Source organism: Tenrec ecaudatus, chromosome 16 (assembly GCF_050624435.1).
Source record: "Tenrec ecaudatus isolate mTenEca1 chromosome 16, mTenEca1.hap1, whole genome shotgun sequence".
NCBI classification, from domain to species: Eukaryota; Metazoa; Chordata; class Mammalia; order Afrosoricida; family Tenrecidae; genus Tenrec; species Tenrec ecaudatus.
In genome coordinates, this window is record NC_134545.1 from 19,824,354 (window position 1) to 19,850,745 (window position 26,392).

The following is a 26,392-nucleotide window of genomic DNA, read 5'->3' on the forward strand; positions in this document are numbered from 1 at the left end:
GGCGTTCGGGGATTAGTCAGCAGATCGGGGGAGCACGTCCGGGGGACAGGGAGGGGAGAGGATGGGCCGGCGGGAGTCCGGGGATCCAGCCTGGGCACAGCCTCGGCAGTGAGCAGGGCTGCGAACCTGGGGCTCGGTCACCGATTCCCCCTGGGCTCATTACACCTGTGACCTTGAAGGAGACGCCTGACCCCCCTCTAATGGGGGTGGGCGCTTTCACTTGGTGGCGCAGTTGGTTTAGCGGAGGATTAGGAACCGATCGGTTCTTCTCCCAAAAAGATTGACAGTCTCGGGACCACTGTGGGGCAGTTCTAGTCTGTCCAGTAGGGTCGCTGTGAGGCGGAATCAGTTCGCGTCGCCTGCGCTGCCCCCCCTCCCGCTCCCCAAGTGTCGGGGAGGAGCAGGTGACATCGTTTGTGCAAAGTGTTGCTTTGTCAACTGCAAGCCCAGAGGCAGGAGCGGACTGGAGGGGGCGAACTCTAAGACTGGTGGAGAGTAGGCGTTTGAAAGCCAAGGGGCAGCCGTGGGGCGAGGGGGCGAACTCTCAGTGGGCAGCGAAATTGAGCTTAGGGTGGCTTGGGAGCTGAAAGCCAAACTAACCCCAGAGGAATCTTGTATTTTGAGAGGTGAAAGGCACGTGAAAGTAGAAGGAACCCGGGGTTTTAAGGTCAAAGTAACTGTCTCTTACTGTGTCATCGTGGGCAGGTAATGTCACCACCCTCAGCCCCTCCCTGTTTCTTGATCAGTAAGAGAGTTCTTGAGTAAATGAGATGAAGGGTAAAGGTTGCCCTATTGCCATTGACCTGACTCCAACTCAAGGAGTAGAATTGTCCCATAGGGTTTTCAAGGCCTCATCTGTCTGCCCGAGAGTGACTGGTGGATTTGAATGCCTAACCTTGGCAGTTAGCACCCCAACATGTGACCAACCCACTGTGCTTCCAGGAGGACAGCAGATGTCAGTGCCCCTCCGATGTGTAACAGCACATAGCATTGTGTTAGCGCTGAAGGAAGGGGATTACTTTCCCAAACTGCTTTCTGGAGATGGAAAAAGGGCACACCTGACAGGAAGAGGAGAGCCATGGTGACAGGAGACCTGCCTGTTGCAGGTGGGGATGGTTTTCTAGCACCCTGGAGTGGGGGAGGGGCTGGGAAGGCTGTTTTGCCGCACGTGGGGCAAAGCAACTACTCCTTGACTTTGTGGTTCTAAAATGTGATTTCATCACTCACCTTCGGGGTGAGCCGGTTCTGGGAGACTGACACCAGTCTGATTTCTAGTTTAAGAATGATTGAAAGAAAATGGAAAGAGCTTGAGTTTGGGAGATATGGTTGGGTGCCCTTGAGTGGGTTGTGTATAGCGACCCTGTATACAACAGAATGAAACACTGCCCAGGCCTGCACCATCCTCACAATTGTTCTTATGCTTGAGCCCATTATTGCAACTGTTGTGTCAGTTCATCTTGTTAAGGCCCTTCCTCTTTTACTAAGCATGATGTCCTTCTCCAACGACTGGTCTCTCCTGACAACATGTCCAGAATACATGAGATAAAGTCTCGCCATCCTTGCCTGTAAGGAGCATTCTGGCTGCACTTCTTCCAAGACAGATGGGTTTGTTCTAACAGAAAAGTGGGTGAAGGGTGAAAGGAAGATGTAAGATATGGAAATAATAATAATCTGTAACTTATCAAGGGTTCATGAGGGAGGGAGGGAGGGGGGAGATGAGGTAGCTGATATCAAGGGCTCAAGTAGAAAGAAAATGCTTTGAAAAAGATGATGATAACGTATATACAAAAGTCAAATGTGTTTGACACAATAGATGAATGTATGGATTGTGATAGAGATGTCAGAGCCCCCAACAAAAGTATTTTATGTTAAAAAAAAAAAAGATGGGTTTGTTCTTCTGGCAGCCCTACCTCCTGGTCCAGTTGTGAGGATTTTAGTTTTCTTTACATTGAGTTGTCATCCTTATTGAAAACTACAATTCTTGACCTTCAGCCAATGCTTCAAGTTCCTCACTTTCAGCAAGGTGGAGGTATCTGCATATCCAACGTTATTATAAGCTTCCCTCTAATCCTGTTACCACATTCTTCATATAATCCAGCTACTCTGATTATTTGCTTGGCATAGAGATTGAATAAACACGTTGAGAGGCGACAACCCTGACACACACATTTCCTGATTTTAAAGCATGTTTGCTTAACTGCCTCTTGATCCATGCATAAGTTCCCCAGAGAATCTGGTATTACTTACTTAAAGCAACCCTGAGGAGACAGTACTTAGTGCTCAGCTGGTAGCTGAAAGGTCAGTGATTGGAACCCGCAGCCAACTGCTCCAAAGAAGAGAAAGCTGAGGCAGACTGCTTTGCCTTAGAAACTGTGAAGGTGGGCAGGGCCGAGGCAATTCTACTCTGTCCTGTAGGGTTGGTTGTTATGAGCCAGAATTGATTCAGGCAAAATGAGTTTGGTTTATTCTTGGTTAAGGAATCCAAGTGGTCCTGTGGGGTAAGTGTTGGGCTGCTCATTGTAACATCAGTTCAAACCCACCAGCTGTTTCATGGGAGAAAGAGGAAGTTGTCCATTTCTGTAAAGATTTATAGTCTCAGAAACCATATAAGAGGTTCCTCTGAGTTGGAATCAGCCTGATGACGGTGGCGGTTTTTAGTTTGGGGGGCATAATGGTTGAATGCTTTGCTGCCCATAGAAACTTCAGCAGTTTAAACCCACCAGACAGTCGTCTCAAACGGAGAAAAGACCTGATAATCTATTATTTCCTTAAAGATTTTGCCCTCAGAAACCCTCTGGGGCAGTTCTGCTCTGCCCTACACAAACCAAACTAAACTCACTGCCATCCAGTCAATCCAACTCATAGCAGACTTTTAGGACAGGGTTGACTGCCCCTGTGCGTTTCTGAATCTCTTAACTCTTTACAGGGTAGAAAGCCTTGTCTTTCTCCCAATGAGCAGCTGGTGGTTCCAAATTTCTGACCTTGCAGTTAGGAGCCCAGTGCACAACAACTACACCACCCACCAGAGCTCCTTCTGCCCTACCTAAGGGTGCTCCCAAGAGTTTATAAAAAAAACTCCATTCTCTTTTGGTTCCATTTCTCCACGAGCTTTTTGAAGCTCTGTTGTAGAGTCTTTCTGAATTGGAATCAGCTCGCTGGTACAGACAACAATGTCACGTGCAGATTGGTGTGACTTTAGGAAGGTCATCTCCCTGCTGTGAGTCTCTGCTGCCTCCAGTGAACAGCAGGGATGGCACTTGACAGGAGTGTTGATCCATGGCGTGACATGAATAAAGCCAGGCACGGGGGGCCACTCAGAAGCAATAGCTGGAGGGTGTCCCTTGGTTGGTTGTGTGGCTCGAAAGACGGTAGCCATGAGACCCTGGGCAGCAGATCTCCTCCACAACCCTTCAGTTTTCTAGGAGTCAGAAATCAGTGATGTCAACTGTTTTTTGTGGGTGGGATTACCATTTGGTAACCAAAACCAAACTCACTACCACTGAGTTGATGCTGGCTTATAATGATCCTATAGGACAGGGTAGAACTGTCCTTGTGGGTTTTCAAGACTGTAACTCAGGAGTAGAAAACCCTGTCTTTCTTTCCCCCCACCCCACCCCCAGTGGCTTGTGGTTTCAAACTGCTGACCTTGCAGTTAGCAGCCCAACATACAAGCACTATGCCACCAGGGCTCCTACAATTTGGTGATAGAGCTGGCTTAATAAATCTCCATTGCTCTTACCAAGAGCATGTACTCTTAGTCAGTAAAAGCCAAAAAGCCTGTCAGAAGTTTTATGGTTGGGTTCTGGGAAGAGAAGAGGGAGTACGAAGGAAGTTCTCTTGCAGCTCTGGCAGTGATGGCATTCTGTCCACCCAGCAGCACTTTGAAAAGCAGATCTTAAGTTCAACCTACCACCTTCTCAAGCCTTCTTCCCCACCACAAAAGGCACTCTGTAATTGCAACAAATTGTAATTGTAATCAAACTGTGCATTTGATATCTTGTGGTCACTGCCTCAGTTGTCAAGAGTACAATATGGTTTCAAGTTAATAACATAGTAGCTATGCGTTACAGTTTGGTTGGCGACCATGGCTCTCTGAGGGAGAAAGACGAGGCTGTCTGTTCCTCTTAGGCAGTGGTTCTCAACCTTCCTTATCCCTCGACCCTTTAACACAGTTTAATATAGTTCCTCAGCCATAAATTATTTTCTCTGCTACTTCATAACTGTAATTTTATTACTGTTATGAATCAGGCAACCCCTGTGAAAGGGTCATTCAACCCCCAAAGGGGTCGAGACCCATAGGTTGAGAACCGCTGCTTTAAAGCTTTACAGTCAGAAACCCTGTCTAGGATCACTATGAGTCAGAAGCAATTAAACATTTTTTATGAGGGTTTCTGGGAGCCATGGTGGCACAGTGGGGAGGTGTCAGGCTGCTAATAGAGTTGCTGATGATTCAAACCCACCAGCCTCAGAAGCCCTGTGGAGCAGCTGCACTCAGATGGCTGAGTTGGAATCAACTTGCTGGGTTTGGGTTAGGGTGTCAATTCCGTCATACCTTCCCTTACTTTTCAAAGTTGTGTCATTTTGCAAGAAGATGAGACTGTCTGCTCCCAGAAAGGTTTGCAGTCTCAGAAACCCTCTATTGGGTTGTGGTGAATAAGAAATGACTGGATGACTGGGTCTGGCTTTTGGGTTTTCTGTGCAAAAAGATGTTCACTGGGCAGGCCGATGTCCTTAGAAAGGCTTGCTTACAAGATTGGTCCTTGGCTGGCATCTTGGAATCTGGTGCAAACTCTGTTCCTTTCATTGCATAACTGATAAGAGTGCTTCACTGTGAGGGGGAAGCAGGGAGGGAGGGGGGAAAAAAAGAGGACCTGATGCAAAGGGCTTAAGTGGAGAGCAGAGCAAATGATTTGAAAATGATGAGGGCAAAGAATGTACAGCTGTGCTTTACACAATAGATGTATGTATGGATTGTGATAAGAGTTGTATGCGTCCCTAATAAAATGGTTAAAAAGAAAAAGAGTGCTTCACTGTGCCTGGATTGTATTAGGAGTACTGGTGGCATAGTGGTTAGGCATCCTCATGGTCAGCAGTTCAAAATCACCAGCTGCTTGGAGGGAGAAGATGATGGAAATTCACAGGGACAGTCTACCCCGTCTTAAAGGGTTTCTATGAGTCAGCATCGACTCCATGGCAGTGAATGAGTGAGAATTTTTCCTTTCACCCAAACAACTAACAAGTACATTTCTAGAAATGACTAGAGGTGCTTACAGAGTAAAGGAATGGCTGGTCCCCAGTGGGGGAACTGTTTGTTCATTCCTTCTGCTTCAGAGAGAGGTTACAGAACTTACTGATCTTGCTTAGTCCAGAGAGGTTTTACCCTTCAGGACCAGCCCTGCCCTCTCAGCCCCAGACAGCCCTAGCTCCCCTAAGGTGCTTCCAGTGGCATGAATGACCTAAGTCCTCTTATCTGCTGGCCCTGCTTGCTGCGCTAATCCCTGGCAGTGGAACCAGTTCCCTCCCTCCTTTCTCCTCCCTCCTCAGTAGCTCAGACCATTTGCTTTCCTTGATCAATTCATGCCATCATCCGCAGATTGCTTCTTGGTCACCTGTTGAGGGTGGGTCTCTGTTAGGCACAGGTGTGGACGAAATGGCCCTGCTGTGCTGCTCCCTTGAGAAGAACAAAGCAGATCTCTAAGCACCTGCTCCACTCTGCTCCTCTCTGGTATCCTGGCTCTGGTGACCAGGCTCTGCCATGTTCGGATAACCAGCCTCACCCCCTTCAGGCCCTTACCCTCTGCTCTGTGTCTGAGCTTTGAGCTTTTCCTGCTAAATGGTCCCCAAGACATGGGCTAGACCCTCCTCCTGAGAAGGCCCATTCAGCCCTTCTCCCTCTTGGAGACCCTTACACACCCACCTGCAGCCTGCTCCTAGATTCTCTCTACTTCCTGGCCTTGCTCTTGCCTCCTGGATATCCCAGAATGGAGTGAGCTCCCCCTGCCTCACATTCTCCTAGGTGTGCCTGCTTGTGCTTCTCTTCCCCCCACCCCCACAGGAAAGCAAAAGAATATTTTCTTGCTTTGTGTTTAGCCTATTTCAGAGCAATGAGGCCCTCAGCCCTGCCACACTGGCAGACCTGAGCAAAGCTGACAATATCCTTTACCCATTTTAGCCCTTGGTGGCAGTCTTCTGAGTTGGGCTTCGATCCTCAGCGTCTGCAGTTCAAAACCACCAGACACTCTGCAGGAGAAAGATGAGGCTTTCTACTCTCATAAAGAGTTACAGTCTTGGACAGCCACAAGGACAGTTCTTCCTGCCCTATAGGGTTGAATAACTTTGTTGAGAGGATTCAACCCTGATGCATACCTTTCCTGATTTTAGAGCATGTTGTTTTAGAGCAGTGAGGCCCCAGCCCTGCGACAATGTGCCTATCCTGGATTGGTTCTTTTGTTTGCTTACATCCTGTTTGTATTTTGCATGATTTTCTGTATATGGTAACCAGGATAGGTATATCTATAGAGACAGTAACTGGATTGATAATTATGTAGGGACATGGCAGGGGAGGGTGTGGGGAAATGGGGAGCTAACAGTAAAGAACATGAGAAGAAAATATTCTGAAATTGATTGTGGTGATGACTGCACAAATCTTCTTGATTTGGCTGACCGATTAAATCATACGATATGTGAAGGATATGCCAATAAAACTATTAAAAAAACAAAATGATTTTCCACCTCGGAAAGCCGCTGACACACTCAGTGAAAGGCTTGCCCATCAAGTCCCCCCAGCTCCCTGCACAAGTAAAGCCCGGTGAGCTGCTTCTGAGAAAACAAAGAGGAAACAGCCATTTTTCAATTCTGCCATGACACGCAGGGTCGCCAAAGGCAGGCTCCTGGTTGGCTATTAGAACACAGATCCATAGGTTCAAAGTAAGAAAACATTCCCCCAGAGAAAACGAGACGGCCTACCCAATCTGGATGACTGGGCCGGAAATAGCAGTTGAGAACCAGCCATCAGAGTGGTGGTAGGTAAAGCATTTAGGTTGAAATAAAGAAAACTATAATAGCAGCAATACGAGCTGGGGTATGATACCATTTTTAAAAGAGAAAGAATACCTTTTGTGATCTGAAACCTCTGGGAATAATCTTTCTGAAGAAACAAAATGCCCTGAGAACTAGAGATTAAGTATTAGTGCTATTTTGTTGTTGTTAACAACACTTTTAATTCAGTCCTTCTTAAATGTTGTGCCCTGAACAGAGTTAGCATTTTTCAGTGACTCAGAGTTAGCGTTATACACAAAGGTGAATTGATGATCACCTAGCAGCTTCTTCACTCACTGAGCCCCGCCTCACACAACAGACAGACACATCGATTCCTGGCCCATCTGTCTCATGAACTGCCCTCCAGCATCTGGGGAGCTGAACTCTATGATCAGGAGGTCCCAATCTCCAGACCAGCTCTGCCTGTGTTTAACTGCATAGCCCATGATGCCTGACAGCAACCTACCTGAATATTTCATATATTTCTGTGTTTGTCTTCTCTTCTGTAAAATAGTGATAAAGTGCCAAATGGTGTTTAGATGCAGAACCATGGAATTTCACTAAAACAAACAAACAAAACCCTCTAGATTCACTTCCATCAACTTGATGCGGACTCAAATTGATCCTAGAGGAGTTGGGTAGAATTGCCCCTGTGGGTTTCCGAGACTATAACTCTTTATGGGAGTAGAAAAGCCTCATCTTTCTCCTGTGAGCACTATGTTACAGGACTCCTCAATGAGATCTAAAAACTATGAAAACAAGAACAAGGTACCTTCCCTTAGCCTCAGTTTTTCTCACGCCTGAAAGGACCACTTGACCGAGTAGATTTTTCTGCAGTGTCTTCTCAGGGAATAAAACCATGTGATGCAAAGAGTCCCATCTAAAGCTGTGAAGGAGTAATGGTGCCTAGACTTATCTTTCAGCCATGAAACAACTGGGAAACAAAAGAATAGTCCATGAGCTAACTGGTAACAGGCCCACAGACTGGACTGTGTCCCTTAGAGAAAGAAAATGCAGCGAGCCCTCCACTGCCCTGGTTTCCTGACAAAAGATACATCTTATTTGTAGGGTTTCTGTAGTGTATCCTGTGCAGTGGGTAGAGATGAGTGGGGCCAGCCCTGTCTGCAAGAAGCTTATGGTTCGGGAGAAATGAACAAAGATAAGATGTGATGGAGGAAGGTCACTCTATTCATTTCTTAGGAGGAAACCTAAAACATTAGGCTTTTGTTCCCCTCTCAGTGTCAGTGTCTCAGGCTGGGTGCTCTACAGAAGTGAACTAGAAAAGTGTGTGTGTGTGTGTGTGTGTGTGTGTGTGTGTGTGTGTAGTAGTAGCAGCAGCAGCAGTAGTCGTAGTGGGGCAACAAAAAAGGGGAAGGCCCCCAACAAGATGGATTGACACAGCATAGGAACAATTGTGAGGATGGCAGAACTGGGCAGTGTTTCATTTTATTGTGCATAGGGTTGCTATTGGTCGGAACTGACTCCATGACACCCAACAACAACATAAACACACACACGGGAATCAAGCAAATGGCTCCCACATTGTAGAGATAGATGGGTTCTAAGTACTACAGCAGTGGCCTCCTGGTGCTTTTAGGCAGCTCTCACTCCCCACCTGGCCTGTGGGTCCTATGGGCATTGTCCCTGCCTGCAATTACTTCCTAGTACCCGCTCGCCCTTCCCCACTGTGCTGCCTCTGCCTCTACCACAGTGCTGGTGGCGGCCTCCTCCACCCTGCCTAAAACACTCATTTCCAATTGGGCTTGACCAGTTCCTTCTGTTTTGATCTCAGTGACAGGTACCTATTTAGAACCCCTCAGGAGCTTTCCTATCTCTGCTCTTGATCCAGTCTGGTTGGTCCAGGGGCTTCTACCATGCCCATTTCACAGGGGTCTGCTTAGTGTAAACCATGTACAATACCAGGAAATGGAACTTTAAAAAGCTCACGGGAAAATTCTATGATCTGTTTTCCTGTTTATTGGGAATTAGGTGGGGGGTTGTATTTCAAGTCATCATTGTTGTGTTCAACTACGTAAAACAACTCACCAAACCTCCCTTTCTTTAATTTTCTTTCTCCACCAACTTTTTGAAGTCCTCTGCAAAGAGGAGCCCTGGTGGCATAGTGGTTATTTAGCTGCTAACTTCAAGGTTAGCAGTTCTAATCTACCAACCACTCCGAGGGAGAAAGATAGGACTTTCTACTCCTGTAATGAGTTACAGTCTTGGAAACTCATAGGAGCAGTTCTACCCTGCCCTTTGATTCGCAACCTTCCTAATGCCATGACCCTTTCATATAGTTCCTCATGTTGTGGTGGCCCCCCCAACCATAAAATTATTTTCGTTGCTACTTCATAACTGTAATTTTGTTACTATTATGAATCAGAGGGAACCCCTGTGAAGGATATTCAACCCCCAAAGGAGTTGCGACCCACAGGTTGACAACGGCTGCCTATAGGGTTGCTATGAGTCAGTATTGAGTTTGGTTCTTGAGTTTTTGTGGTGTTGGGATACAGTAAAGACATAAAACCCATGGCCACTGAGAATTGAATCTATGTAGCTGCATAGTGACCCTTTATAGGTCTTCTGAGACTGTCCATCTTTATAGGAATAGACAGCCTCATCTTTCTCCCTCAGAGTGACTGGCCTTTCCATAAGTAGCCCAATGCTTACTCCATAGCGCCCCCCAGAGCTCCTTTATAGACACTTGAAAGATGTTATTGATGAGCCAAAGCCTAAACCCACTACCATCAAGTCGATGCTAACTGATAATGACCAAGTAGGACAAAGTAGACATGCTCCCTGGGAAGCGTCAGTTGTCAGTTTTTACGGGAGCAGACTACCTTCCCTTTCCCCCCAGAGCAGTTGATGAAGTCAGGCAGCCGACCTTGTGAGCAGCAGCCCAGTGCTGAACCCACAGCACGCAAAGCAGCAGCATGAAAAGTGCTTCTGGAGTGCCTGTAAGTGGTCCTGACCCGCCCGGGTTGACTGTGCCTGTGATCAACAGGGCGTGGTCTTGTCCATACCTCGAGCCAGCCTGCTAGTGGGCTGAGACTCAGTGCCGAAGTCCATGTACATGTCATGTGACCAGACATGGTCGATAAGAGCTTATTCATACCCAACAGAAATCCAGGATAGGCCCTCGAAGAAACATACTGCTAACCATAGCACTTGGAATTTTAAGTGCGATGGTGTTTGGCACGTGGAGCTTTGAATGAGTTGTCTTGCTCTCTGCTGCCAAGTCTTCCCTACATGTGATGAGGACTTCGTGCCCATCTTTTGTTGTTGTTATTTAAAATATATTTTAATGAAAACACCTTTCCATAGTCTTTTTTTCCATTTTATTTGGGGCTCTTTTTTAAAAAATTTATTTTAACAATTTATTGGGGCTCATAAAATTCTTTTCACAGTTCATACATATACATACATCAATTGTATAAAGCACATCTGTACAGTCTTTGCCCTAATCATTTTTTTCTCTTTTCTTCTTTTACATTTTATTAGGGACTCATACAACTCTTACCACAATCCATACATATACATACATCAATTGTATAAAGCACATCCATACATTCCCTGCCCCAATCATTCTCAAGGCATTTGCTCTCCACTTAAGCCCCTTGCATCAGGTCCTCTTTTTTTTCCCCTCCCTCCCCATTATTTGGGGCTCTTACAACTCTTGTTACAAACCATGCATCAGTTGTATCCGACATATTCCTACATGTATCCCATCGTTCTTTTTGTTTGTTTGTTTTCATTCCGTTTATTTATTTTTTAATCATTTTATTGGGGGCTCATACAACTCATCACAATCCATACATCCATCCATTGTGTCAAGCACTTTTGTACATTTGTTCCTAAATAAAATAATTTTAAAAATTAATAAAATTTCATTTTCTTTCCCTTTTAAAAGAAACATGTTTCATTGTGTCTAGTGATTGTGTGTTGAGCTGCAACCCACAAGGTAAGCAGTTTGAAACCACAAGATGCTCCATGGGAGAAAAATGAGGCTTTCTACTCCTGTAAAGAGTTACAGTCTCAAAAAAAGAAAGAAAATTGTGGCAGTTACATAATCTATCAACTTGTGCAAAGGATGGAGTCTATCCTGTCAATCAGGTCATAACCAGTGAGGCCTTTGTGTGGGCATCACCTTTTCATTAGGATTCTGGGAATTCCTGCCTTCCTTCCTAGAGGTGGGACACATACTCTCTGCTTCGTCTTCTTGCTGACAAGACACATGGAGCCTTGCTGATGGAGCCAGAGCCCTAGAGCTGAAGGAGTCACATGGAGACCCACGTTAGTGCTGAGATGCTTACACTGCCACTGGATCCACAAGACTCCCCACCCACTGTCCTGTGATCTTCTTGCATTCGGTGTCATTGCATGTGTTGGCGTGTGTCTGAAGAGGAATTTATAGAGTCCCATTGGACATATGGGCTAATATTGAACTTATGGGCTTGATCTGGACTGGGCTGGGATATTTTCCTAATATACAATTACTCTTCGTTATAAAGCTCTTTCTTATACATATATGAGTTTCTCTGGATTTGTTTCTCTAGTTAACCCAGACTAACACAAAAATGTTCTCAAACTGATTGTGGTATTGATTGCACAATTCTTGTTATGATTCAACTATTGAATTGTATGGTATGTAGATTATGTGCCAGTAAAACTATTAAAAAAAAGTTATAGCCTCTGAAACCCACAGGAGCAGTTCTGTCCTGTCTTATAGTGTCATTATGAGTCAGAATTGACTTGATGGCAGAGAGTTTGCTTTGTCAGGTGAAAGTTAACATAAAAATTAGGTGTTGCTATTGCTTTGTGTTCTTTTGCATAGGCATTTACTGAGAGGTGTGTAGAATTTCTTTTCTTTGTCTATATTTTTCTCTTGAGTCCCTGGACATTTTCCCTGATCATACGTGTAATGTTTTCCCATGCAACAGACTGTATAAAATACAAAAGAGTACAAAGAAAAAGAGCAAAGCCACTGGTCGTCTTGCCTTTCAAAACTGTGGACATTCTTTTATGTTTGAGTATAGCATTTTTTCTAGATACACACAAACCAAACCCCCTGCCATCGAGTAGATTCCAAGTCATAGGGACCCTAAGTAGGGTTTCTGAAACTGTCACCTTTATAGGACCAATCAGTTTTCTCCGTCTCCCTTGGAGTGGCTAGTGGGCTTGAACTGTCAGCCTTTTGGTTAGCAGTTCCCTGCCTGCCCACAGTGTTACCAGGACTCCTTTTTCTTTCTTTTTTTTTTAAGCAGGACTCCTTTTTCTATAGTGAAGATTACTCTAGTGAGTTTGTGGACATTTGGGACATTTTTTTAGGTCACTACTCTTAGAAAAATACCATTTCGTGTTTGAGGTAGTTTATTGTGCCAACCTGGCCGATAAAACACATGTGGGGCTAATTGAAGGGCAGAGGGATAAATGGCTCAGTGAACCTCCCCTTTCTTGCTTTGTGATGGTCCGACCAGGGTGCAACTGCCTTAGTCAGTTCCCTGCTTCAGCTTGCAAGGCTGACTTCCTGCAAGATATCTCTACGGAGAAGCCACATGGACCTACCCCGATGCAGCCCTGGGTGCTAGCGAAGCCATGTGGAGACCCCTGCTAGCGCTGAGATGCTTACACGTTCACTGATTCGGCTTTCTTCCTTCAGTCAGCATCATTGCGTGTGTTTTGTGAGATGGAGGAGGACTTTGTGGATTGGTGTTGGACATATGGGTTAATGTTGGACTTGGGCAGCACTGGGTTGAGATGTTTTCTTGATGTGCAACCTTTATATAAAACTCTCTCATACATGAGTTTCTGTGGATTTGTTTCTCTAAAGTACCCAGACTAACACAGTGTTATTTTAAAGGTTTTGGTTGTTGTTTAAGTGTTTCAATTTTTTTACCATTATAAACGACACTGGGATGATACCTGGAAGCTTCAAAATGCTTGTTGGGAACCTCCCTTATTTTTCAACTTCATTTTTCCACTACATTTTTGAAGCACTTCATAAATACATAAGGTTTGCCTGAATTTCTGATTTTTCCTTTAAAGTTTCTTCGAAGACAGAAAACTATCAGATGAAAAGCAGTGGTTTCCTGTTTGATACTCTCCCTCATAAAGAGATCAATGAAGATATGGATGCTATGGTAAAGTGTGGTGAAGAAACCAGATGGTGTGTGACTATCAGAAAGTATATAGTGTCTGGGGTCTTAAAAGCTTTTCTTCAAACAAGCAGTCATCTAAGCGAGGCATCGACTAAGTCCACATGGAAGAAGCACACCAGCCTGGGTGATCCAAGGATTGGAAAAAGTAAAATCTAAATCCAGAGAAGGGAGTGGTATCAGACCTCAGATTCTGAACACTTGTTTTACAGAGGGCTATGGATGACAATGGAGGCTCAAAATCCAGTTACAGGGTTCCTACGTGGACGAAGCCTCCAGTGAATCCCCTCTGACCATATCCAGGGATGTGAATAGTCTTGCTATCAGAGAGCATGATAAAGTCGATTGTGGCAGATGTAGTTAGCTTAAAATATAACACTTGCAGAGGCAGTGAATTACTTCATGTGACTCTTCTAGCCGGAAGTGTCTAACTCCCACCAAACAACCTTTCCCTGCATAGGTGTGGTAAGAAGGTGGGGGGAAGAATGGGTAGGATTCATTCATCTGTGCGCAATTGCAAATGGAATTCACTGCATACCATCCTGTTGAGTGTAAAATGAGCCCTCTGAGAAGCAGGAGGGGGCTCATTACAGACAGAACGAGGAGTGTAGTGCATTCTCTGGACCTGTGATCCCTGTGCAGTGAACCTCCTGGATCCAGAAGACAGCTACAACATCAGAGGAGCAGCGGCAGAACCAAGAGCCAGAGCAGGGAACAGAGGGATGGATTTCCCACCGCACACAGCAAGTAAAGCTGAGTGCTTTCATGCAGGAGGCTGGCTTATAGAATGGGGTGCCTCGGGGCATATAATAGGGGAAGGTGGCCTTGCCCCCCCTTAGAGCTGGAGCTGAATGCCTTTAGGTTGAGGCTTACCGCAGAATGGTATGCCCCTTTGGGCATTTATTAGCAGACTTGACAGAACTTTGTAACATGTTCTGATAAACAGCTCAATCTTGAGCATTTCTTACTGGCATTACAACTTGCTAACTTCCTTAATAAACCCTTTAACCGTGAATTTTGTCTGTGAGGTCTGTGTAACCATTGCAATGGATACCAGAACCCAGAGAGGTAAAAAAGAACACTAATTAAGACCTCACGACTCCTTATCATTTGATCTCCCTTTTGACTCATTGTAAAGTTTTTAGTTTTTAATATCTCTGCTTTCTATTGAGGGTTTCTCTGTCTTGTCGGGTTTTTTTTTACATGTGTTTGGTATGATTTTTTGTAGATGAAGTACAACACCCAAACCAAACTCAATGCCATTAAGTGGATACAGACTCATATATTGACTCAATGGCAGAGGGTTTGGTTTGGGGTTTACTACAGACCCTTGGCACTTGGTGGGTTTGGAAGCTGATCTGAAATTTTCCATCTATTTCCCAAGTTACTGTCTTTTTGGTCTGCTTGTTTACCAGGCTTCCAGCATATCTGGTGACATCAGGTGTTGCTTACTGAGCCCTTCATGTTCTGTGCGTGGTCCTTCAGTTTAATTAAATTTTCTTTTTTTTTTTTTAACCCCCCTGTGTTAGTCTGGGTACTTTAGAGAAGCAAATCCATAGAAACTCATGTATAAGAGAGTTTTATATAAAGGTTAAGTACACATCAAGAAAATATCCCAACCCAGTGCTGCCCAAGTGTACAAGTCCAACATTAACCCATATGTCCGACGCCAATCCACAAATTCCTCCTTCATCTCACAAAACACACACGGTGATACCGACTGCAGGAGGAAAGCCGAATCCGTGAATGTGTAAGTATCTCAGCGCTGGCAGGGGTCTCCACGTGGCTTCTCTAGCACCCAGGGCTGCATCGGGGTAGGTCCATGTGGCTTCTCCGTAGAGATATCTTGCAGGAAGTCAGCCTTGCAAGCTAAAGCAGGGAACTGGCAAAGGCAGCTACACTCTGGTCCAACCATCAGAAAGCAAGAGACCCAAGAACTAGAAAGGCGAGACTCACAGAGCCATTTATCCCTCCGCCCTCCAATTAGCCCCACATGTGTTTATCGGCCAGGTTGGTACAATAAACTAACTACCTCACCCACCACCCCAACGCCTGCCAGTGGTCCCAGTGGTATAGGCACTCCTCACGCAAGCACACACTGGGCCAGGTGTCTTGGTGAGCAGAGTGGCTGGGACGCACCTCTCTGGAACGCTGAACTGCTGCAGGCCTCAGTTTAATTTAATTTTCAAGAGAGCCCTGCACGTGGGCACCATTGCTGTGAGTCAGGTTGAGTGGCAGCAGTGATGGCCCAGGACTGGCTCTTACACTGGTGCTGTCCTTACTCTGGAGTGGTCAGTACTGGTCCTCCATTGTGCTCAGGCTACTCGGGCTGGGAAGGTGTGATGTGGTTGGTGTGTGCTGTAATTTCTCTGCCATTGAGTTGATTCCAACTCAATTGTGGCCCTCCGGGACAAGGTAGAACTGCCCCTGTGAGTTTTTCAGAGACTGTAACTCTTCATAGAAATAGAAAACTCTTTTTCCCTCATAGCAATTGGTGGTTTTGAACTGTGGACCTTGCAGTTAGCAGCCCAATGCATAACCACTATACCACCCTAGCTAGTCAGTCATTTCTAGAGCTGGATATATAGTTTTTAGGATCTTTCCGGGGGGTGGTGAGGGTGGGGTGGTAGGCTGTGGTACTACTGGTGTATTTGAAGGGGTGAGAGGGTCTCTAGCATTTTGTGGTTTGCTCCTCTCCGAGGGGTGGTGTGTTGCAGAGATTCATTGAGCTGTGGGAGCATAGCGGTATTTGGAGGTCAGATCTGTAACATTTTGTAGTTTGCTCCTCTGAGATGGTGGGTTACATGGGTTTGTTGAGTTGTGGGAGTATAGCTGTGTTTGGAGTACGGGTCTCTAGGTTCACTGAGCTGTGGTAGTACAGCTGTGCCTGGAATGCAGGTCTCTAACGTTTTGTGGTTTGCTTCTTTCTAGGTCCAGAAGTTGCTCTGCATGTGCCCTGTGGATTTTCACGGGGTCTTTCAGCTGGACGAGAGGCGCAGGGACGCCGTCATTGCCCTGGGTGTTTTTCTCATCGAGTCTGACCTTCAGGTAGGTCTCCACCAAATAAAAAGTATGTCTGCAGTGTAAAAGGGTACTTAGAATTTAAATCTTGTTTGCATAAAAATAGTAGATGCATGTGTAAAAACCCACTGCCTTCTATAGTCAATTCTGACTCACAGTCACCTACAGGAAAGAGTGGAACTGCTCCCCACCATCATTCATTCTTTCTTTCTTTCTTAAAGTTTTATGGCACTCCATCCACATATCATACAACTCAGTAGCTCAATCATATCGAGTTGTTCAATCATTACTACAATCAGTTTTAGAACATTTTCTTCTTCCTTGTATTCATTACTTATGTCGGTTTTTTCAATTGTGGTAAAAATATACACAGCAAGACATTCTCCAATTCAATTCCTTCTGCATGTATAATTCAGTGCCATTGATTATACTCTGCGTGTTGTACAACCATTACTGATAGCCTTTTCCAAAATAGTCCACCACCGTGAACATAAACTCATTACCCTCTAAGAAAAACGCGTCCTCATTCACCCATGGTAACCATTGATCAAGTTTGGTTTATTTTTTTATTAGTTTTCTTCATATTATACTCACATATCATATACTTACATAGTTAGTCACTTTTAAAGAGTTGTATAGACCTCACCACATGCGGTTCTAATGCTCCCTCCTCCCTCCCGAATTCACTGTTCACACCTCAGTTCCCCTCATTCTCCCCACCTCACTGATCTTGATAAAACGTTGCGTAAATTATTGTCTTAATGAATCTATTCCTTCTGTGCTTCATAAATTGGGAAATCTAACAAACAATAAAAAAACAAAATGAAACAGAAAGAAGAAAATAATAATATAAAGAAAAAATAACAAGAAAGAAAAGACCACCAATGATATATATATATATATGGAAAAATTAATTTTAATTTTTTTAATTCTCAGTTTTCTTTTATTTTTTAGATCATTTTATGGGGGCTCTTTCAGCTCTTATAACAATCTATACATCAATTGTATCAAGCATAGTTTTACAGTTGTTGCTATCATCATTTTCTAAACACTTACTTTTTATTTGAACCCTTGGTATCAGCTCCTCTTTTTTCCCTCCTTCACCCTCCCACCCTTGTGAAACCTTGATAAATTATAAATTATTAGTATTTTCATATCTACACTGGCTACCGTCTCCCTTCTGTTGTTCATCTTCCTGGAGGGGGGTGCTTGTTAATGCATTGTCGATCATTGTGATTGGTCTCCCCACATACCCCCTACCTGGTATCACTACTCCCATTTCTGTACCTGAGGGGTTTATCTGACCTGGATTCCATGTGTAGTGAGCTCTTACCTGTAACAGTGTATATGCTCTGGTCTAGCCAGAACTGAAAGGTAGGACTTGGAGTCAGGATCAGGGGTGTTGAGGAAACCTCAAAGAACCAGAGGAATACTGTGTGTTTCATTGGTGCTGTACTGCACCCTAGTTGACTCATCCCTTCCTTGTGACCCTTCTGTGAGGGGATGTCCTAATTTCTACAAGTGGGTTTTGGGTGTTTGGCCCACTTAGTTCTCAACAATATGTTTTTTTTGTTTTGAGTCTTCTGATTTCTGTTACCTGATCCATTGACACCTCATGATCACACAGGCTGATATGCTTCTTCCATATGTACTTGTTGCTTCTGTGCTAGATGGCCACTTGTTTTAACTTCAAGCCTTTAAGACCCCAGACACTATATCTTTTGATAGCCGGGCACCATCAGCTTTTTTCACACACATTTGCCTATACACCCAGTGATCGTGTCAGAAAGGTGAGCATCACAGAATGCCAGGTTGCTAGAACAAAGTATTCTTGAGACCACCAATATTTTTAAAGCCAGAAATTTCTGTTGTGAAACAGGTGAGAAATATTTGAGCCTAAAGCAAATTCATGTTGGGTCAAGAGGGAGGTCAGCTGACCAAGTATCATATTATACTATGATTCCATCCACTATAATCAAGTCTTCCATAATCTCTGTCGAATAGTAAAGCTGTTCGAGTCCTGCCGGTGGCTAGAGGGGATCTACCAGAGGCTTAATCTGACTAGATAGTCTTCAGATGGCGGTGTGTGTGTGGGGGGGGAATATGTCGATCATTGTGATTGATTCCCCTTTTCTTCCCCCCATCTTATCCTTACCCTCCTGGTATTGGTACTTTCATTATTGGTCCTGAGGGGTTTATCTGTCCTGGATTCCTTTTGTTGCGAGCGAGCTCTTATCTGTACCAGTGTCCATGCTCTGGTCTAGCTGGATTTGTAAGGGAGAACTGAGATCACAATAGTGGGGGGAGGAAACATTAAAGAACTAGAGGAAAGTTGTTGTATGTTTCATTCTTTGTGACCCTTCTGTAAGGGGTGTGGGGGAATGAGCTGATACAAAGGGCTCAACTAGAAAGAAAATGTTTTGAAAATTATAATGGCAACATATGTACAAAGGTGCTTGACGCAATGGATGGATGGATGGATTGTGATAAGAGCTGTATGAGCCCCCAATAAAATGATTTAAAAAAAGAGTGGCATTGAAAACTTTTGTAACACTTGCCCCAGGACAGCAGAGGCGGGGCCAAGAGACCTGAGTGACCAAGGGCCAGAGAGAGGCTTGCTTGAGTACAGCTGAGAGGAAGCTGTCCTGATTAAAGAACTGTATCTGGAGTCGTTCCTGATCCTGAATTGTAACCTGCTGTTTTCCTAGTAAACCTTATAATCATGAGTATTATCTATAAGTTCAATGTGGCCATTGCCACAAATTATCGAAGCCAGCAGAAAACTGGAGAGTGATGTGGAAGGGATGACTGGTGTCAGAATTAGTAAAAAATCTTGAGAACGGAGGCGTGTCTGACCTTCGCCTCATAGCCATCAGTCTTGGGCTGTTGATACTGACAGTGACTCTTCTCCCTCCTCTTGGTGAAGCTAGTCAAGTTCTGATGCCACCCACAGCCCACTTTTACACAGTGTCACCCTCTCCTCAGTTGTTCCTTACCCATGACCATTAATGCACTGCCTCCTATGATTGCTGTCTAATCTTTCTTTTGGATTTTTTTCTGCCTTTTTTTCCTTTACTTTAAATTTTACTTATTTCATTGGTTCTGTGTAATCTTTGAAGCCACTCTTACCACGTGGATCTCAGATGGACAGTTTTTAAAAGAACATCATGCTCAGTCAGGTATCTTTTAAAATATTTGGCAACATTAAATATTATTCCCCTTATGGGAAGCACATAAGAGGAAAGAAAAACAAAAATAACCAACGATAGATTATAGTGTTTTCACTGGGCTAATGTCAGATCTGAAGTGTAACGCTCTTTTTGAGAGGAACGAGGGAATGTGGAGGAAAGAAAGAGGACAAAGACCCTGGACAACAGAAGTGAGAAGCTCAGGACGGTTCAGAGGGTTTTTTCTTTTTGCCTTTTCCAGTTCATACATGTATGAGTCTAATCCAAACAGATCACGCCGGAACATGTCTCTGCAAACGGTGGACAACTACAAAGAAGCTCCCCCTGGCAACACATGCATATCAATCAGTCTTGCCCTCAAAAATGTGTCCAGTGAAAACAGCGCCTTCTGGGCGGATCAACTAGGCCAGTTAAACGCAAGGCCTAGATGCCAGCTCAGAGGGCTGTGGAGACCATTTTGGGATGTTTTAAAGGGGTCACACTGATAGACTTTCTGAAAGGACACAGGACGCTCATGGGGGCCCATCACAAAGAAGTTCCAAGAACATGGAAAAGTACATCAGTGAGAAAAGGCCAGGAAAACCTCTCCAAGGAATCTTCTAGCACTATGACAATGTACTTGACTGGCGCACTGGTAAAGCCAATCACAACAGGCACATCCCCCTGGGCCAGAGATGTACTGGCTGCTGAGGTAACGTTGAAGTAGCCAGCAGGGGTATGCCCATGGTGTGGGCAGTTTGGTCCCATTTGACATTGAGCATTGCAGAGACAATGCCAAAGTTGTCTGGGCAAAGGGATCATCAGATAATTCTGCATCAGTGCAGCACAGAGCTTGAGTCAACATGAGAGAGGATGTAAGGTCAGGTCTCACTCTTCTACAGCATATCTCTTCAGCCTGGCTCCACTTGTATTTGATTGACAGAAAATAGAGCCAATACCACAAATGCCTGCAATTTCATCCCCAAACCTTCCAGGAGCCACCAAGACCAGACTAGAGCCTGTCCAGAAGATCCTAACCTGGTGTCCTCTGATGGGGTTGAGGGCTGAGTCCCTCTCCATTTATGCACTTTTGATTGTGTGCACCCACACCTTCTAGGTGGGGACCTGCCCCCCTTGGAGACTTGATCCGTTGTCAAACCTTGAGCTCCAGAGAGTGGGGTGGACTGCTTCACCTTGACTTGACAGATCAGAGATCTGTTGGGAAAGAGGAAGGTGATTTGGTTGTGGATGTGGTTTACTTTGCTTTGAACTTCACTGACATGGAAAAGCTATGAATTAATGTATTAAATGTGATTTTTTTTTTCTTTTAGCACAAGGATTCTATCATTCCATACCTTCTTCGACTTCTCAAAGGTCTTCCCAAAGTGTATTGGGTAGAAGAAAGCACAGCTCGGAAAGGCAGAGGTAATTTTGTGTCATTTTTTCCCTGAATGCATATCTTCTTTGTTCTGTAAAGATCAAGTGTACTTAGGATGTTTCTAGCCAGTATCTTTCCCGGTGGTCGGTTGATTGTCTACCCCAGTATTGTGGGACCTTGACTCGCAGCCCCAGGATCAGGGAGGGAAGGCAGGGCTGAGCAGGCTGGTTTTCTCCATGTACTGAGTGAGCAAGAACTTTGAGACCTTCCAGAGCTTCGTCTTATGTCCCATTTGCCAGATTTGGATCACCTGCCTGTCTCCCAACTCTGTTACCCTTAGATTGACACACTCCCTTGTGGAGTGATATGAATTCTGTTGGCACAGTGACTAAAGTGGTTGGCTACCAACTGGAATGTGGTTGACAGTTTGAACCCACCAGCTGGCCACTCTGGGGAGCAAGATGCAGCAGTCTGCTTCCTTAAAGATTCACAGTCTCCGTAACCCCCATGGAGCAGTTCTTTGTCCTCTAGGGTTGCTGCTGTGACTCTGAATTGGCTCACTTCTGAATGGCAACAGGTCTTTGGTTCTCCTGGAGTGAGGTCAGTTTTCCTGGTGTTCAAAGGGATGAGTACCACGGATGTTGGGACTCAGCCAAGATGTTCACAATCACTAGATTTATCACTTTGCCACTGTTGCCAAGTCGTAAACAACCTCTAACAAAAGCATAAATGCATGCTTATTTCTTTTCTTTTTATAAAGAGCTTGGTCTAGAGATAATGCATACCTCATACACTTCCCTCACTTACAGTATGTAAGTCCATGTTTTCATTGTATTCACAGATAGACGTAACTAATCCCACAGTCAATTTTAGAACCTTTTCATCACCTCAGCAAGATCCTCCTACCCCTTAGCTATTATCTCCAGCTCTAAATGATTCCCAATCTGTTTTCTATCTTGATGTATTTCCTACATCTGAAGAAAAGAGAAATAAAAAGAGAGAGAAATAGATTTCCCACTTCTGGACTGTACAATGACTGGTATTTTATATATAATATATGTTTTTAATGACTTTCATCTTTCTCTTGGCATAATGACTCAAGATTCATCCATATTTTCCTGTGTATCAGTGTTTCATTTTTTTTTTCAACAACTGAGCAATGTCCCATTGCATAATTATGTCACTGTATGTCCATTGGTGAAGCTGAAGGACATTTAAAGTTTTCACCTTTTGGAACTCATAATACTGCTAAATAAATAAAATAGGAGGACTTGAAGCACTTGCTGATGAAGATCAAGGATTGCAGCCTTCATTATGGATTACATCTCAATGTAAAGGAGACCAAAATCCTCACAACTGGACCAGTGGTAAAATGATAAAAAGAGAAAAGATTGAAGTTGGCCAGAATTTTGTCTTGCTAGGATCCACAGCCATTGTTCATGGAAGCAGCAGTTGGGAGATCAGATGATGCGTTGCATTGGATAAATCTGCTACACAAGACTTCTTTAGAGTGTTGGAAAGCAAGGATGTTACTTGGAGGATTAAGGTACACCTGCCTGACCCAAGCTATAGCATTTTCAGTCCCCTCGTATGCATGTGAACGCTGGACACTGAATAAGGAAAACCAACGACAATTGATGCATTTGAATTATGGTGGTCGAGAAGAATATTGAAAGTACATGGACTGCCAAAAGAACAGACAAATCTATCTTGGAAGATGTAGAGCCAGAATGCTCCTTATAGAGGGAAAGGATGGCGAGACTTGGTTTCACGTACTTTGGACATGCTGTCAAGAGAGACCAGTCCCTGGAGGAGGGCATCAAGTTTGTTCAAGTAGCGGGGAAGTGATAAAGAGGAAGCCCTCAGCAAGATGGATTGACACGGTAGTTCCAACCATGAGCTCAGACTTAAGAACAGTCGTGAAGATGTACAAGTTTCTGTGTGAACACAGTCTTTCTCTAGAGTATATGCTGAGGAGTGGAATTGCTGGGTTTTAGAGTAATTCTGTTTAATTGAGGGACTTTCAAACTATTTTTCAAAACAACTGTCCATTCCTACCCATGGCTATGAAAAACTCATGGAAAAATTCCAATGTCTTTCAATTCCATTTTCCCATGAACTTTTTGAAGGCCTCTCACATATGTGACTTCCAAATTCTACACGTAGAGGTTTCCAACTTCTGCACATTCTCTACAACACTTGTTGTTGGACTTTTAAAATTCTAGCCATCTAATAGGTGTTCGGTTTCTCATTGTACGTTAGATTTTGCTTTGATTTTTTTGAGGGAGACAATGGAGAAATGAGTCCCAACGGAAATGGCCTTCAGAGAGCCTAGGAATATGGGGACATTGAGTATTCAGTGGTAGCAGGGTCATGGGCTTTCTGTCCAATTTCTGCTTCTCAGAGATTTCTACTTTATTGATACTTTGGTTTTCAGGGTACAAGAGCAACCAACAAAATTCAATTGTATTTCAATATAACAATAAAAGGGAATTAAGAAAACTTTGTAAACAGTATCAAAAAGAATAAAATGCTTGGGAATTAACCTAACCAATAATTTAAACCATGACGTGCAAGCCTTGTACCGAGAGAGAGAATTGAAAGAAGACCCGAATATGTGGAAAGACGTGTTCCTGGGTCAGAAGATTCAGTATTAAGATGGCAGTGCTTTCCAATCTAATCTATAGATTTAATGTAGGCCCTAACAGAATCCCAGCTCGCTTCTTTGTGAAAATTGAAAAGCTGATTCTAAAATGCGCATGGGATTGGAAGGGACGCAAGATAGCCAAAATGATCTCATCTAGAAAAGAACGAAGGAGGAAAACTCATCACCTTGCATTTGGGAAAGAATTCTCAGATAGGACATCAAAAGCACAAGCAACAAAAGAAAGATAAATTGGCCAAAGTAAAAAAAAATTTTTTTCCTATTCATCTTGGCAAAAATCTACATAAGACACCCATTCAACAGGTTCTGTATCAATTAATGCTTTTTATCACATAGTTACATTCTTTGGGCTGTTTCCTATTATTTCACCTCTATTGACATAGACTCACTCCTCCTATCCTCCTCACCCAACTTGAGAGTTATTGTCATCAATTTTACCTCGTACAAAATAATCCTTCGAAAGAACACTACTTATGGCAAACCTTCTGTACTAACTAGCAGAACTGTTGCTCTGAGCATGACTTCAGAGGAAACGTTTGGTTCATGGATTGAAACTTTTCTCAGATAGATCCCAGCCATTTTGATCAGAATTTATCGGAGATTCCTTGATCAAAACAATCAGTAACAGTAGCTGAGCACCATCCAGTTCTTCCGATCTCATGGCAGAGAAAGCAGTAGTTCATGCAAGTAGTTCGAGGCTATAGTCTGGTTCTTTCTCTGGGAATTTTCATCACCCCAAAAGGGCTTCTTCTTCCAGTTGAATAAAGGCCCAGTTGTATGCTGGATGACCTCTGGCAAGCGTTCAAGCCCCCAGGCACTACTCACCAAACGAGGGAGTACACCTAAACAGTATTAGGCTGGGGAAAAATGAGCTGATACCAAGGCCTCTAACAAGTAGAAAGAAAATATTTAAAATGATGATAGCAACATATGTACAAATGTGCTTGACACGATGGTTGCATGGATGGGTGGATAGATTGTGTTAAGAGCTGTAAGAACCTCCAATAAAATGATTTTTAAAAACAACCAGTTTTAGGCCAATTGACTGAGCAGTCCTATGAAGCTGTAAACATTTAAAGTCAGCAGAACTAATCTTATGAAGTGTTTGAATGTGCCTAAGTAGTATCAATAACTTGAACCATTTTTCAGGGTGTCAGTGACAGGTGACATGTAGCACATTATTTACTAATGTTTTCTTTTTCTGGTGTAGAATTTAGTGCTGTCAGTTACACCCAGCAAGTTGTACAGCCATTACAGTCAGTTGATAGAAATCAAAATCTTTAGGAAATCCAAAAGTGAAAAAGATAGCCCACCGAATTGGAGAAAATATTTGCAAATTGTACATGTGATAGGGGCATGTATACAGAATACATAGAGACCATGTATACTCAACAGTGAAAAACAAAAACAGTTGAAGAACGGAAAAAGATCTGAATAGACATTTCTTCAGGGAAAATAGACAAGGGGCTTCAAGGAGTTCGTGGGAAAATTCCGTGATCTTTTCAATCCATTTCTCCATGAACTTCCTGAAACACCCTTGTACCAAAGGCAAATAAACACATGAAAAAAAACTTTCATTATCATTAGTCATCAAGGAAGTATACCTTGAATCACAATGAGATGCTACTTGGTTGGATTCATATTTATTTAACTTGTATTTTGAGTTCTCTTTACGGTTAAAGGGAAAGTTTCATCTCTTCTTCTCATCATTTCCCCCCTCCCACGCCTTTGATCCTCTGTCCTTCCAAACTATTTCCATGGTTACGTGAGTCAGAATTGACTGGGTGGCAGTGAGTGCGGTATGTGCTATCTGCGAAGCATTGTACTAAAATAAACACTTAGAATGCCTCTGCTCTTATGTACTGATTTCCAGGGACTCCAAAATCCAGTGGGAAGACCGCCAACATTTTAGAATTAACGACTTACAAGACTGCAGTAACCATGTAATCTGCCTCTCTCTCTGACGCCTGTGGCCCACTTGTGGCTGCGAGAGGGCTGGTGCCTGTGAAGGACACTGTAGTCCTTTTTGGCAGTGGAACAGCTCTGATTTGTTGGGTGGGCCCTGTCTGGTCCATTGTACTTCTGAGCATCTAGCTGAACCTGCGTTTTTCTTGACTGTGGGCTTATCATCATCTCTGATGGCTTGCCATTGCCTGAAGATGACCTTTTTGGTCCCTGTCACTAAATGTATGCGTATATTCTAGAATTAGAAGGTCCACAAATGCCAATGGGTGGGGGGGTGCCACTTCTAAACAATTAAACATCTGTGCCCTCTGCTATGCTGTCCAATTTGGGACGAAGTAGAAGACTAGGAGGTTATGGTGCTGGTTTTTTTCTTCTTAATTTCAAAACAAATATCACTCCATATATGTGGATTGGATTCCTATAACAATTTAAGTTTTCCCAGGACTTAAGCATTGTTAAACCCAACCCCACTGTCACCTAGTTGATTTCAACTCAGAGTGACCCTTTCTCACGCTCCACCATTCAAATGCTTCCTTCTTACTGAGTGCCCAACTTTCACATGCATGTGAGGCGACTGAAATGTCCTGACTTGGGTCAGGCACACCTTAGTCCTCCAAGTAGCCTTGCTTTGAAACGCTTTCAAGAGGTCTTGTGCAGCATAGTTACCAGTGCACCGTGCCATTTGCATTCCTGGCTGGAGCAGAAAGCTTCTTCTTTGTGTTGCAGAGCCAGAGCAGCAGGGGGTGGGGTGGGGTGGGGGGGTGGGTTTCTCAGTCCACCCCTGCTGGGCTGTGCCAGCAGCATCCACATCACCTCGGGGGCAGGAGGAAAGCAGGCAGTCTGGGTTCTGCCAGACTCATGTCAGCTTGAGATGGATGAAGGGTGGCATCTTAAAAGCACAAAAGTAGAAATGTGACAGTCTTCTGCCATGTAATTTAAGTGTGTTAATAAAATAGCCTTATGAAAATAGTATTATGTCCTTGGATTGGTAATCACTATTCTG

At 44.0% G+C, this 26,392-nt stretch overlaps 1 protein-coding gene across 1 annotated transcript in view; it reads left to right on the plus strand.

Annotated features, from left to right (window-relative positions):
• The window catches only part of PI4KA (phosphatidylinositol 4-kinase alpha), a 107,095-nt gene that overhangs the window by 341 nt on the left and 80,362 nt on the right, over positions 1-26,392 (plus strand). The window contains exons 2-3 of the mRNA XM_075534533.1: positions 16,125-16,241; positions 20,713-20,806. Of these exons, the coding sequence (XP_075390648.1) occupies positions 16,125-16,241; positions 20,713-20,806 (211 nt within the window). The remainder of the gene's footprint in view (positions 1-16,124; positions 16,242-20,712; positions 20,807-26,392) is intronic.